General features: G+C 62.5%; 1 protein-coding gene across 5 annotated transcripts in view; it reads right to left on the reverse strand.

The window, feature by feature from the left end:
- STKLD1 (serine/threonine kinase like domain containing 1) overlaps nucleotides 1–11911 on the reverse strand; it is a 20900-nt gene extending 8989 nt beyond the window's left edge. Inside the window, exons 1-11 of one of the 5 annotated variants that reach the window (XM_058302671.2) lie at nucleotides 11665–11911; nucleotides 9923–10009; nucleotides 8104–8148; nucleotides 6888–6962; nucleotides 6670–6771; nucleotides 5666–5736; nucleotides 4722–4837; nucleotides 3498–3616; nucleotides 2342–2505; nucleotides 1640–1770; nucleotides 637–720 (exon numbers count right to left, since the gene is read on the reverse strand). In XM_058302671.2, the coding sequence (XP_058158654.1) occupies nucleotides 637–720; nucleotides 1640–1770; nucleotides 2342–2505; nucleotides 3498–3616; nucleotides 4722–4837; nucleotides 5666–5736; nucleotides 6670–6771; nucleotides 6888–6962; nucleotides 8104–8148; nucleotides 9923–10009; nucleotides 11665–11679 (1009 nt within the window). In that variant the 5' untranslated portion in view covers nucleotides 11680–11911. Of the gene's footprint in view, nucleotides 1–636; nucleotides 721–1639; nucleotides 1771–2341; nucleotides 2506–3497; nucleotides 3617–4721; nucleotides 4838–5665; nucleotides 5737–6669; nucleotides 6794–6887; nucleotides 6963–7648; nucleotides 7743–8103; nucleotides 8149–9922; nucleotides 10010–11664 lie in introns of those variants that run through there. The other 4 variants (XM_058302669.2, XM_058302672.2, XM_058302673.2 and 1 more) reach the window with 4 other exon arrangements.
- Nucleotides 11912–11952: the final 41 nt, after the last annotated feature.

Consider the following 11952-nt stretch of genomic DNA (forward strand, 5'->3'; position numbering starts at 1 on the left):
TGGATGGACAGAGACAGAGGGAGGGATGGATGGATGGAAGGATGGATAGACAAATAGAGGAACAGACGGACGGAAGGACAGAGGGAGGAATGGAGGGATAGAAGGATGGATAGACAAATGGAGGGACTGATGGATGAAAGGACAGATGAACAGATGGGTGGCTGGAAGGATGTACAGAAGGATAGATGGGAAAATGGAAAGACGACGGGTGGAAGGACGAGTGAGTAAATGCAGCCATCAGCTGATGAGCCAGGGGTTGAGTGGAAGAATGTTCTGTGGCCAGAATTTGGCAAGACTGCGGAGCTCGTTGACAGCCGTTGAGGGGGCGCTGGGGAAGGGGGCACTTCCAGGCACCTTGGGCAGGTGGGTAGTTTGGTATGTCTGTGCCCGGCAGTTAAAGTAGCCACCCCCCAAACACCTAGTGCGCCCACGTGCACAAATACACAGCCCCGGCTGCTCGTGGCAGTGCTGTGTCTCACCCCGGGCCTGGGGACACACGGGGGCCTGGGGAAGAGCCCAGCTGCCACTCCTACACGCGGGTGGTAGCCGCGGGGCCTTGCTGGGATGTCGGGCTCAGAAGGGGTGAGAGAGCGTGGCTGGGAGGGCTGGGGGTGGGGGGCTGGGGGGTCCCCCTACCTAGCTCCTCTTCAGGCATCGTCAAGAGCCGCTTCATGGCCCTGAGCTGGACTTCAGGTCTGCCGGAGAAACTCTGTATGACCTCTGCAGGGACACAGGGGGGGCGTGGGAAGGCAGGGCAGGGCGCCCAGGGCTCCATCTGGGGGGGCCCCCCACTGCTCAGCAGGGCCACACACAGCCCTGGGGCGGGCACACAGCCACCCCCTTTTACAGGAGAGAGGCGGGGGCCGTGCCCGGAGTCCAGATGGAAGCCAAGCCTCTGGCTCCCCTCCCTGGCCCCGGGCCACGCCGCCACGCTGCCGGCTCCTTCTGCTTCCGTGTCCCGGAGGGTTTCTGTGATTCACAGCAGATGCGCCCCTGCTGTCCCAGCCCAAAACCCGGCCGACGCCGTATCCTAGGCTCTCCCACCCCAACCTGCGAGGGCCAGGCCAGCGCCCCCACCACAGTGTCTCACTGAGGCCTCGCAGCAGCCCAGGGGAGGAAACTGAGGCTCACAGAGCCACTTGCTCAAGGCCGCTGGCTGGTCGCTGAGGGGCTTAGAGCTGACCCGCGTTTGTTTGACCCCGAAGCCCGAGGCCACGCCACTGGAGGAGCAGAGCAGGGCGGGCCTCGCGGGGGACGGGAAGGACAGGGCGGGCAGGGGCGGGAGGGCAGCAGCCAGCCCCGGGGCCCCTCTCGGCCCGTGTCAGAGGCAGCCCATGTGGAGGAGGGGGGCCCGGCAGCAGGGCCTCGTGGACCCGGGGTCCCAGTGGGCACGCAGCCGATGAGCCTGCGTGGTAGCTACAAAGGGGACCAGGCGCAGGAGGTGAGCGCTGGAGCCATCCAGGGGCCTGGAGGCGGCAGTGCCCGGAGCACAGCAGGGCGTGGGAGGGCAGGCGAGAGCCGGAAGCCACTCCTGCCCGGCGGCCACGGGTGAGCAGCGAGCTGACGGGCCGCTGGGGTGAAGGCGGCGGGGACCCCAGGCCGCAGGGCCTGCGACCAGCCCCACCTCCCCCACCGTCACCTAAAACGCTCGCGACGTTGCCTCCCAGCAGCATGTCGGCCAGGTGGGCAGGCAGCTCCTGCGTGTGCAGGGTCACGGCCACCCTCGAGGACTTGAAGGAGCCGCTCTCGAAGGCCAAGCGGATCACGTCCCTGGCAGAGGAGCAGAGGCAGGTGGACCGGGCGCCCTTCCCGGAGCGCACTGCGGCCGGGGCCCACGGCGGCCGCGCGGGGGACAGGGGCGCGGGGGCGGTGAGCCCTGGGCCTCGGCCTTCCTTTCCGGAGGGGCAGTGGCAGGCCCTGCCCCGAGGCTGTCGTGTGGCGCGAATGCGGCCCCCAGGAGCCCGCGGGGTCTGCGGCCCGGCCCCTCCTCTGGGAAAACAGGGCAAGTGTCACCGCGCCGAGCGGCTCTAAAGGCGCGCACGCCCCGGGCTGGGATTGCTGTCGTAGAGTCATCTTTTTTCTTCTGAATTGGAAATACATGACCATCAGGACATTTTCCTGGACCCCTAAGAGGACGGCGGCCCTGACCGGCGGCCGAGGACGTGCGTCCCGGGAGCCGGCTGCCGCGCAGCTGGTCACAGCCCGGCCTGGAAAGCCCCCTGCCCGGGTAAAGCGGGACGTGGGCCGCGGGCAGCGCCGCCGTTAGAGCCCCACGAGGGCGTGGACGCGAGAGGAGGTCAGAGGTCGAAGGTGAAGGGCGCGCCGCGGCCCCCGAGCACACCTGGCCGTGGCTCGCTCCTCGGGCCTGACGTGGAGCATCATGGGCAGGAGGGAGGCCAGGGTATCGGCGCCGGGCACCTTCTCCTCCTCCATCCTCTTCAAGGCGCCCGCCAGGCTGCCCGGGTGCTCGCGGAGGCCCTTCCGCAGGAGCAGGGCCTGCGTCTCCTAGCAGGGAAAACGGGGTGCTCACGGGCCGGGCACCGCGCAGGGGGCCGGGAGGCGCTGGAGGCGCACAGGGTGGCCGTGCGGGTCGCTCGGTGAGGACCTGCAGGTTCAGAGGCGCCTGCGGGGCCTGCCCTGGGCGCGGGGCGCTCTTCCTGCAGCGGCCACTCTGCCCGTGGAACGGGGAGAACCGAGGCCTGGGGCCCGCGGTGACGTCCCGAGGTCACAGGCGGCCAGCTGGCAGCGGGAGCCGTCAGCAGGAAGGGGCAGGGGCTCGGCCGAGCGGAGCGGCGTGGGGCGCCCAGCCTGTCGCCTGCTCTTCCCGGGCATCCCCCACACTTGCGCGTAGACTGGGGGGCGGAGGGTGCCCCCTCGCTCCTGGGGTACAGCCGGCACCACGCCCTGCCACCCACACCTCCTCTTCCCTGGAGCGCGTGATGAGAGCCTGCGTGGCCTCCCGGGCTGTCCTAGCAGGTGGGATGGCACGGGAGGCGGTGCGGCCCTTGGTGCTGCCCGCTCCATCCTGCCAGGGGGTGCGTGGAGAGCCCCAGCCCAAGGCGCGCTGCGCCGGCCGGGCCGCGCGAGGACCACGAGCCTGTGTTTCAGCCGCTCTGGGTCCCATCTCCTACCCGGGCAGACGCAGCCGAGCTGGAAGGGGGGGACCCGGGGGCGCATGGGCCTGGGTCCCCTTCCAGGAGGGCAGGTTTCTCATCCAGACAGGGCCTCGCTATGACCACCAGACGTGAGCGGGTGGGACGTGATGTCACCACCGCTGTTGCCCGCAGGAGGGGCTGCGCTCGCCCGCAGGAGGAGCTACGCCGAGGAGCGCAGCCCCCGGGGGCTGGAGGTGGGGTGCTCCGCACAGCTGGCCGGAGGCCCCAGCACCCCGGGCCTCCCAGGGGCGAGGAGGCTGTGGATGGGGAGCAGGGCTGGGACGAGCACACCCCTGTGTCCGTGCAGGGCCGGCTCCCCGGGGCGGGGGTGGCGGGGCTCACGTCCAGGAAGGAGCAGCTGGCCATGTCCAGGAGGATGCAGCCCAGCGACCAGATGTCGGATTTCTGGCTGAAGGTGAATTTAAGTGCTTCCGGAGCCATCCAGGACTTGTGGAGGGGGTCTGTGGGCAGGGGCGGGGGCGGGGGCGGTCCACTCAGGTTTATGCTCTCTGGGGTGCAGGAAGCACGACAAAGCCATCCTGCCCAGGAACTGTAGCCCTTTGGGGGTCCCTTTGGAAGCAGCTTAAAAACAAGCCCTTGGAGCAGATGTGGCTCAGGCAGTTGAGCGCCTGCCTCCCACATGGGAGGTCCCAGGTTTGGTTCCTGGTGCCTTCTAAAGAAAAAAACAGAAAAGTAGCAGACAATGAACAAAAACAAAAATGAGCAAAATGGCGAGCAAAAACAATGAGCAGACAATGAAGAAACAATGAGCAAACAGATGAGGGAGCAAACAGATGAGTGAGCAAACAGATGAGGGAGCAAACAGATGAGGGAGCCAACAGGGGAGCCAATGTGGCTCAGTGGTTGAGCACTGGCCTCCTGCATACGAGGTCCTGGGTTCGATCCCCAGTCCCAGTACCTCAAAAAAAACACAAACACAAGTCCTTAAATAACCCTTTTGGAAAAGGGTGGACAAGAGCTATGGTGGGAAAAGAAGTCGCCTCAGGTCAGCCCTTGTGTCCTGCGCTAGCAGATCCAGCCCCCCATCCACCCACCCACCCTTCTATCTCTCCATCCGTCTATCCACCCACCCACCCTCCATCCATTCACCCACCCTCCCACCCTCTTCGAATCAAGGACACAGCAGCTCCAGGACTCTGGAATGTTCCACGGTGGCTGGCCCCTCTATCCTCCACCCCCTTGGCCCCCGCCCCCTCTCAGTGGCAGGAGAAGCGGCCTGCCCGTGCCCGGCCCGCTCTGCTCGCTTGCTGCAGGACGGTGCGGGTACCGCTGCAGCCGGCGCCCCCGCCCCCACCAGGCCCTTGTCCCTCCCCCGGGCCTGCCTCTTCCCTCCCCCGGGCCTGCCTCTTCCCTCCAGGAGGGTTACCCTCTCCCGCGTTATCATGACCAGCCCTTTGTTTTCCCGGCTCTCGCTCCTGGGTTTTGGGGTCTTTGGGGCCCCACGCACACCCCGCGGTGCCCCTGGTCGGTTTCACTCTGGGGCCGCCACCCCTGGGCTGCGGGGCCAGCTCCCGGCCGCCCCCCCCCGAGGGCAGCCCCGGCCACCTTCCTCCGCGCGGATGCCCCACTTGGCCTGGTCGGTCATCAGGGTGTTGGAGCTCAGGTCCTGCAGCTTGCACTGGTCGGCGCCGACGAGGACGACGTTGGAGGGCTTGAGGTTCCTGCAGCCAAGGGCGGCAGGGCTCTGTCTTGGCGCCCACGGGCCCCACGGCGCCGCCTGGGGGCTGCCCTGGGTGGCTCTCCCGCGGCGGGGACCCCAGCTGGCCTCAGGGAGCCGGGGAGGGGACACCCTGGCGTCCACGCAGGTGAGTGCCCGGAGGCCCCTGGGCGGGCGGACCCCACCTGTCTCACCCCACCCGGCTCTGCAGCCGCCGCCCCCGTCCCTCCTCTCTCCCCAAGAAAATACTCCCTTAGCTCAGTTTTAAAAAATTGTTTGCCGTGACCATGAATTATGCTCAGTTATTTCAGGTTGGAAAAAACCAAAGCCAGCCAACAAGCAGGAGAACCCCCGAGGGCCCCGAGGCCCCTCTGGGAGCACCTCGGTTTGCCTCCCTCCTGTCCTAACGAGGTATTTGTTGGGGCGTTTGTTTTCAACCACTCTTTGACCACCTGAGCCCCCTCGTTGGCACACGTAGCCGGCCTGGCTCCTCTCTCCTCTCAATCAGACACTGACACTTCAACCTGAAGCCCCTGCCCGGGCGCGGGGGCCTCCTCCCCTCGCCCTTCGTGCCACAGAGCCTGCAGCCTGGGCTCTCGTGCTGGCGGGTCCAAAGCTCAGCCTGGGAGTGCTGTGACCCACGCTGGCCTGTCCAGAGGCCACGGCCACCGCAGGCACTGAACCGCACCCTTGAGACTTATCTGGCCCATTCCCTTGCACTTTAGAACCGGCCTGCCGGGCGGCGCACACCCAGGCAGCTGTGCGTGGCGGGCTGAGTCAGGAGTCGCGGCGGCGGCTGACCTGGCCTTCCCCCGAAGCCGGCCCCGCTCACCTGTGAAGGATGCCCAGCTGGTGCAGGTACTCCAGCGCGTCCAGCACCTGGCCCAGCACTTCCTGCATCCACTGGGGAAGAAGCGGGAGATGCCGGGGTGGGAGGGCCCCGCTGGCGCGGCCAGCATGGTACGGCATGTGCTCCCCTTGCATCTTGGGTCAGAACTGAAGCCGGCCGAGAGCTCAGAGCAAGCAGGAAGAGGATGCTGCCGGGTGGGGTTTCTCTCCAGGGAGAGCCAGGGAAGCACCCGTTTCCAGGCCCCACACTCCTGTCTCCCTGCTGCAGGCCCCAGGGCCCAGACCTCTGCCCCCTCCATCCCCCTCACCGTGGCCTCTCCACGGCGCCCCGCTGCCCAGATCCCACCTGGAGCTGGAGGCAGGCCAGCCCCGTGGCATCAAGACGGCGAAGCCTTCAGGGCCCGCCAGGGGCTTGCCCCTTGGTGTCCACAGAAACTAAGAGCCCTGAGCGAGAATGTTCTAGAAGCACCACGTGTGAGAAACCAGCTCCTCCTCGGGCAGTGATTTTCAACCCGTGTTCCCAGGCACCCTGGGGCCCACACTGATGGGCCCCTCAAGCCACCCCAGGGTGTCGGTGGGGGCTGGGTGGGCAGGGCCTAGTACCCAGCAGGGACAAGGGACCCTGCCGGCACCCGGCACAGCCTGGATGGATCCCAGAGTGTTAGAGTGAAAGAAACCAGACACAGCAGGAGGCGAGGGGGTGGCTCCACGCACGGGAGTTCAAGCACGGGCAGAACCAACCACAGAGACGGGCAAATCCTGGTTACCTCGGGGGCGGGGTAGGCATGGGAACCTGGAGTTCAGGGAATATTCTAGACCTTGATCGTGGCAGAGGCTGTGTGGATGTGCAAGTGTAAAATCACATCAAGCTGCACACCTAAGATTTGTTTGTGCACGTCATCTACGCGGCGCCTTTTTCGACCATTAAGAAAACAGCACCCACAAGTGGTGGGCCCATGAGCGCGCAAGGTCCGAGGGGTCCCGTACCTCAGGGTCGATGGGGGCCCTGGCCCTCCTCTTCCTCTCGATGGCCTCCTGGACGCTGTCCTTGCTGTGCTCCATCACCAGGCAGAGGAACAGAGAGGAGATCTGCCGTGGGCGCAGAGTCGCCCTGAGAGCGGGGCCGGGCTCAGCCTCTGCGCTCAGGGCGCCCGCGGCAGGGTGGGGTTGGGGGGCTCTGCGCGTGCTCGGCCCCTCGCCCCCACCTGGCTGTCCCACGTGATGAACAGCTCCTGGTAGGTGGAGATGTGGGGGTGCTGGAGTGTCAGCAGCGGCAGCAGCTGCGGACGAGAGCGAGGGGGTGGAGAGGGCCTGGCACTTGGCTCGCACCTGCTGCGACAGGCAGGCTCTGGGCTCCAGCGGCCCGGGGGGCACAGGCTCCAGCGGCCCCAGGGGGCACAGGCTCCAGCGGCCCCAGGGGGCACAGGCTCCAGCGGCCGGGGGGGACACAGGCTCCAGCGGCCCAGGGGGCACAGGCTCCAGCGACCAGGGGGGCACAGGCTCTGAGGCCCTGCCTCGGCCTCTCGGAGCCTCATTCCTCACCTGAAGATGGCTGGGTCAGCGCCTGCCCTGCAGGGACGTCATGGGGGAAAGTGCAGGTGCCCAGGAAATAAAGCGGGTCGGGGCTGGCCACATGGAGGTGGGGCTGCCGACAGGCCCCTGCCCCCCACCCTGGGCTGCAGACTAGGGGTCCGGGGGCGCCCTGGCTGAAGATGCCTCAAGAGCAAGGGCCGTCGGGCAGCAGACTGCGACTGAGCCAAGCGCAGGTGCTGAGGGGGGGTGGCCGGCGACGCAGGCGGCCACGCAGAGCCTGCATGGGGGGAGCTGGGGGTCTCGCCTTCTTTCTTTCACTTTTGTCAGAAGGTTGCCTAGGGTCGGGTCACACTGGGGACTGAATCAAGAGCTCAGGATTCCAGAAAGAAGACAAACAAATCACCCTCCGCTATAAAGGGGTGTGTTTACCCACCTGTGAAATCCAAGAAACTCTGTGAAGTTGAAATGCGTGCAGGCGTTATTGCTATTAGTAGATGCTGATGTTGGGATGTTAGCACTGGGCATTGCTGGGTGGTAAAATTGAGGATCATTTAAATTTTCTTTGTTATACGATATAGTATTTTCCAAATTTTCTATTGCAATGAATACATTTATAATTTTCATAAAGTATTTGATAAAATGGTCAATTTTAATGGTAGGTTAGCCTGGGGACCTGGCCAACATTGAAACACTGTCTTCATTGGAAACACGTATTCTAAGGTGTCAGCACTTGCATTTAGAAATGAGTGTTTGGGGCACATACACCCTGGGGGCTGCGGGCTTGACCAACGTGGGAGCAAGAACTCCATCCTCCACCCAGGCTCCCTTCCACTCAGCGAGAGGCTCCAGAGCACACAGTGTGTTCTGATTCACGATTCCTCGAGTTACCTCCTCCAGAGCTTCGTTTGCCTGATGCTCATCAATGCACTCCACCTGCAGGGCACAGGAACACCAGCTCAGTAACGTGAGCCACTGTGGCCATCATCACCCTCACCGTCATCACCAAGACCAGCACCGCCATCCCCACCATCACCCACAGCAAGACCATCGCCACCATCATCACCATCACCACCACAATCATCATCACCGTCCTCGCCACCAACACCAAGACCAGCACCAGCACCATCACCATCATCATCATCACCATTACAATCACCACCACCATCATCACCGTCACCACTACCATCACCACCATCACCACCACCAACACCAAGACCAGCACCAGCACCATCACCATCACCACCATCATCACCACCATTACAATCACCACCACCATCATCACCGTCACCACTACCATCACCACCATCACCACCACCAACACCAAGACCAGCACCAGCACCAGCACCATCACCACCATCATCACCACCATCATCACCGTCACCACTACCATCACCACCATCACCAACAGCAAGACCATCATCACCACCATCATCACCAACAACAACACCAAGACCAGCACCAGCACCATCATCATCACCACGATTATAATCACCATCACCATCATGACCAAGACCATCACCATCACCTCCAACACCATCACCACCATCATCATCACCATCATGTTCAGGACCATCACCATCATCACCATCACCACCATTACAATCACCATCATGACCAAGACCATCACCATCACCACCATCATCATCATCACCAACACCAAGACCATCGCCACCATCATCACCATCGCCACCATTACAATCATCACCACCATCATGTCCAAGACCATCACCATCATCACCATCATCACCATCATCACCAACACCAAGACCAGCATCAGCACCATCGCCATCACCATCATCATCACCATCATCATTCACGAGGCCCCCACCCTTCAATCCTCCAGCACAAGGCACCAGATGGGGCCTAGAGATGTTCCCAATGCAGGGACCCAAAAATAGTTTGAGTAATGAGAACATCTTTGCTCCTGTTGCAAGGATAAGTTTAGGATGGCATAACATAAACTCCAAGGAATCATTAGAGGATCCATTTTAAGACTATCTTGAATGCCAGGAAGAAAATAATGTGTTGGCCCCAGAGCCAAACCGCTCTGCTCTGGTTGGTAAAATATCAGTGTCATTGCTTCATTGCTTATCCAAATTGGGAAGATGGTTCTGCTCACTGAAAATGCAGCTGCCGCCACCCTCGTCTGCTCTCTGGGTGGTACTGGTGGGGGTGCGGAGAGCTTCGATTCCGCCACAGCCTCAGCAGCAAAGCCTCTGGGTATATTCCAGCCCCAGATCTAATACCAGAGCCTTATGCAGAACTTTTGCTCCCAAAGCTTACCCATGAAATACTCCTGTAACTGAGGCATTGCAGAACAAAATATAAGACAAGTGGATGGTTCCCGGGCCCATGTAAAGACCGAGATGCCGGGGACACTGCCCCGCTGTACTCTGGGTGGGACCCCCGCCTATCCTTCCTCCTGTTTCCAGGGCGCTCGTGCTCAGGTCAATTTGGCCAAAACCTACTAAAAACCTTAAAAATATCACATCTTTGACTCATAAATCCCACTCCGAGGAACTTAGCCCAAAGAAATCATGAATGCTTAAATAAAGGAGAGAAAAATCGAGCGGAAAGAGCTAAACACTTATCTCACAGGTGGGTGGGGGACAGGTCGGTGACATACATCAGGCGCGAGGGGAATCCCCGCGGTCCCCAGATCAGGAGAGGGGAGAGGGGAGCTGTTGCCGTGGACACGCTCTCTCACCTGCTTTATCACGTGCTTCACCTGGGTTTCCGTTTCTTCCACCACCAGGTTCACCCCCAGAGCCCCGGGCTTCAGCCTGTCCAACAACTAGCGGCCGTGGAAGAGAGAAACGTTCAGGAAATGAGATATCAGGAAAATGTGACTTTCCAAAGTGCCTGCGACCCTGGTGCCTGGCAGACAAGAGTTTTCGCCCCATTTTCCTGCCACCGTGGCCATTTGGAGGCAGCACCAGAGCCCGTCTCTTTGGGGCCCATTCTGGAGCTCCGTCTGCCGCCCCACACCCCTTGTCACTCTGCAAGGAGGGCCGGCCAGCCGGGCACCCAAGACAAGGGGCTTCTTTGCTCCCTCTACCCTCTGCACCTTCCAGCATGCCCCTGCAGGCAAGGCTTCCACACTGGAAAGGAACTGCTCCTGTCACTGCTCAGTCCTAGCCACGGTCATCCGGGGTGCGGCACTACAGCTATCTCGACAGTTACACTGTGGAAACTGAGGCGCAGAGAGCTAGGCCCTTGCCTGAGATGACGGAGCCAATAAGTGGGACCACCTGGATTGGAACTCGGGTCTGGCTCCAGATGTCTGAGCCAAATGCACCTGCCATGCGGGAGCTCTGCCAGGGGCCCAGGGCTCTGGGTGGGGGTCCAGCAATGGCATCCAACGGAGGAGGGGAGGGGAGGGGGTACTGAGGAGGGCCTGTGGCAAAAGGAAGCCCAAGTCTAGGGGCTCTCGGGGTCCTCTAATCCAGCTCCTGTCCCTGGCCTGAGCCCTGCTCAGGGGATAACTGGGGAAATGTCCAGATCAGCTGTAGGGGCAGGGGCCAAGAGCGGCACCAGGAATTAGCCACCCAGGGTGGCATATGAAACAGGGTGAGACGCACCCACGGCTCGGCTCAAGTCTGTATTCTTTTCCTGAAAAAAAAATCACTTTGCTTTTAAAACTACCTGGCCCCCAGAAAGCCACGTGATTTACCACTGGCCAACTCCCCTGCAGCCCCTCCTCCACTGGGGAGTCCTGGCAAAGTGAGAAAAGCCTAACCCACAATTGTTTCCAATTAATGAAATTGGTACAAGCACTGAATCTAACACTTAATAAAGCTGACATGTGGAAACATTTAATTAAGCATTTGTTCACTTTTATTTTCGGGCTTTCCTTTTTTTTTGAGGTACCGGGGGCCAGAACCGAACCCCATGTGAAAGGGGGGAACTCAACTGCTCGAGCCGCATCCATTCCCCCTGCTTTCTTTTTGTGTTTTGGAACCAATAAATTCAGTAAGTGAACATTGTCACCCGGCCTGGAAAAGGCCCAAGGACCCTGCCGGGGATGGCCCGGGTTGAGGGAGCCTGGGGGCCCCTGAATCTTGTTCCGAGTGTCCTAGGGTGTCCTTTGCCTCCATGGCCCTGAGCCCTCCAAGGTCACTGGGCCAGAGGCTGGGGAAGGGGCTGCCCTCCAGGCTCAACTACTCTGCCCTGGGAATGGAGGGTCCCCACGGTTCAGTCCATCCATCACTTCAGAGAGGGGGAAACAGGCTCAGAGAGGCAAAAAGCCACCCAGGAAGTCCCCGAGCTGGAAGCGGACTCGGCCGCAGCACTGGCCTCCGCGGGTGGGACCTGGCCCCAGGCGCCTCCCCGGGGCGTGGCCGTTATCCGCGATGGCGTAGGGGGGCGGCGGAGGGCCGGGTCCCGGGCTCGCCCTGATCGTGGGCCCCGCATTGTCCCCCACGCCCCCACCTGGGGCCAGCTCGTCACCTGGTACTTTTCCATAGTATCTCGAGGGGAGACTCTCACTGTCCCTCCTCTGGGCGCTCGGGGTCCGCGCCCCCAGCCGGCGCCTGCGGCCGGACCCAGGGTTGCGCATGCTCAGGAGGGGCGGCCCTCTGGGCGAGCACCCACCCCTCACCCCGGGACGCACCCTGGGGCCCGGCGCCCCCGGCCCTGGGTGTGCGTGGCCCCCGGGCTCCGTCCGTCGGGCGGGCTGGCGCTCGGGCGCGGCCCGGGCGGCGCGGCCCCCTTTAAGGCGCGGGGCGGGGGCGGCGG

Source organism: Dasypus novemcinctus, chromosome 8 (genome assembly GCF_030445035.2).
Source record: "Dasypus novemcinctus isolate mDasNov1 chromosome 8, mDasNov1.1.hap2, whole genome shotgun sequence".
In the NCBI taxonomy this organism is placed as follows: Eukaryota; Metazoa; Chordata; class Mammalia; order Cingulata; family Dasypodidae; genus Dasypus; species Dasypus novemcinctus.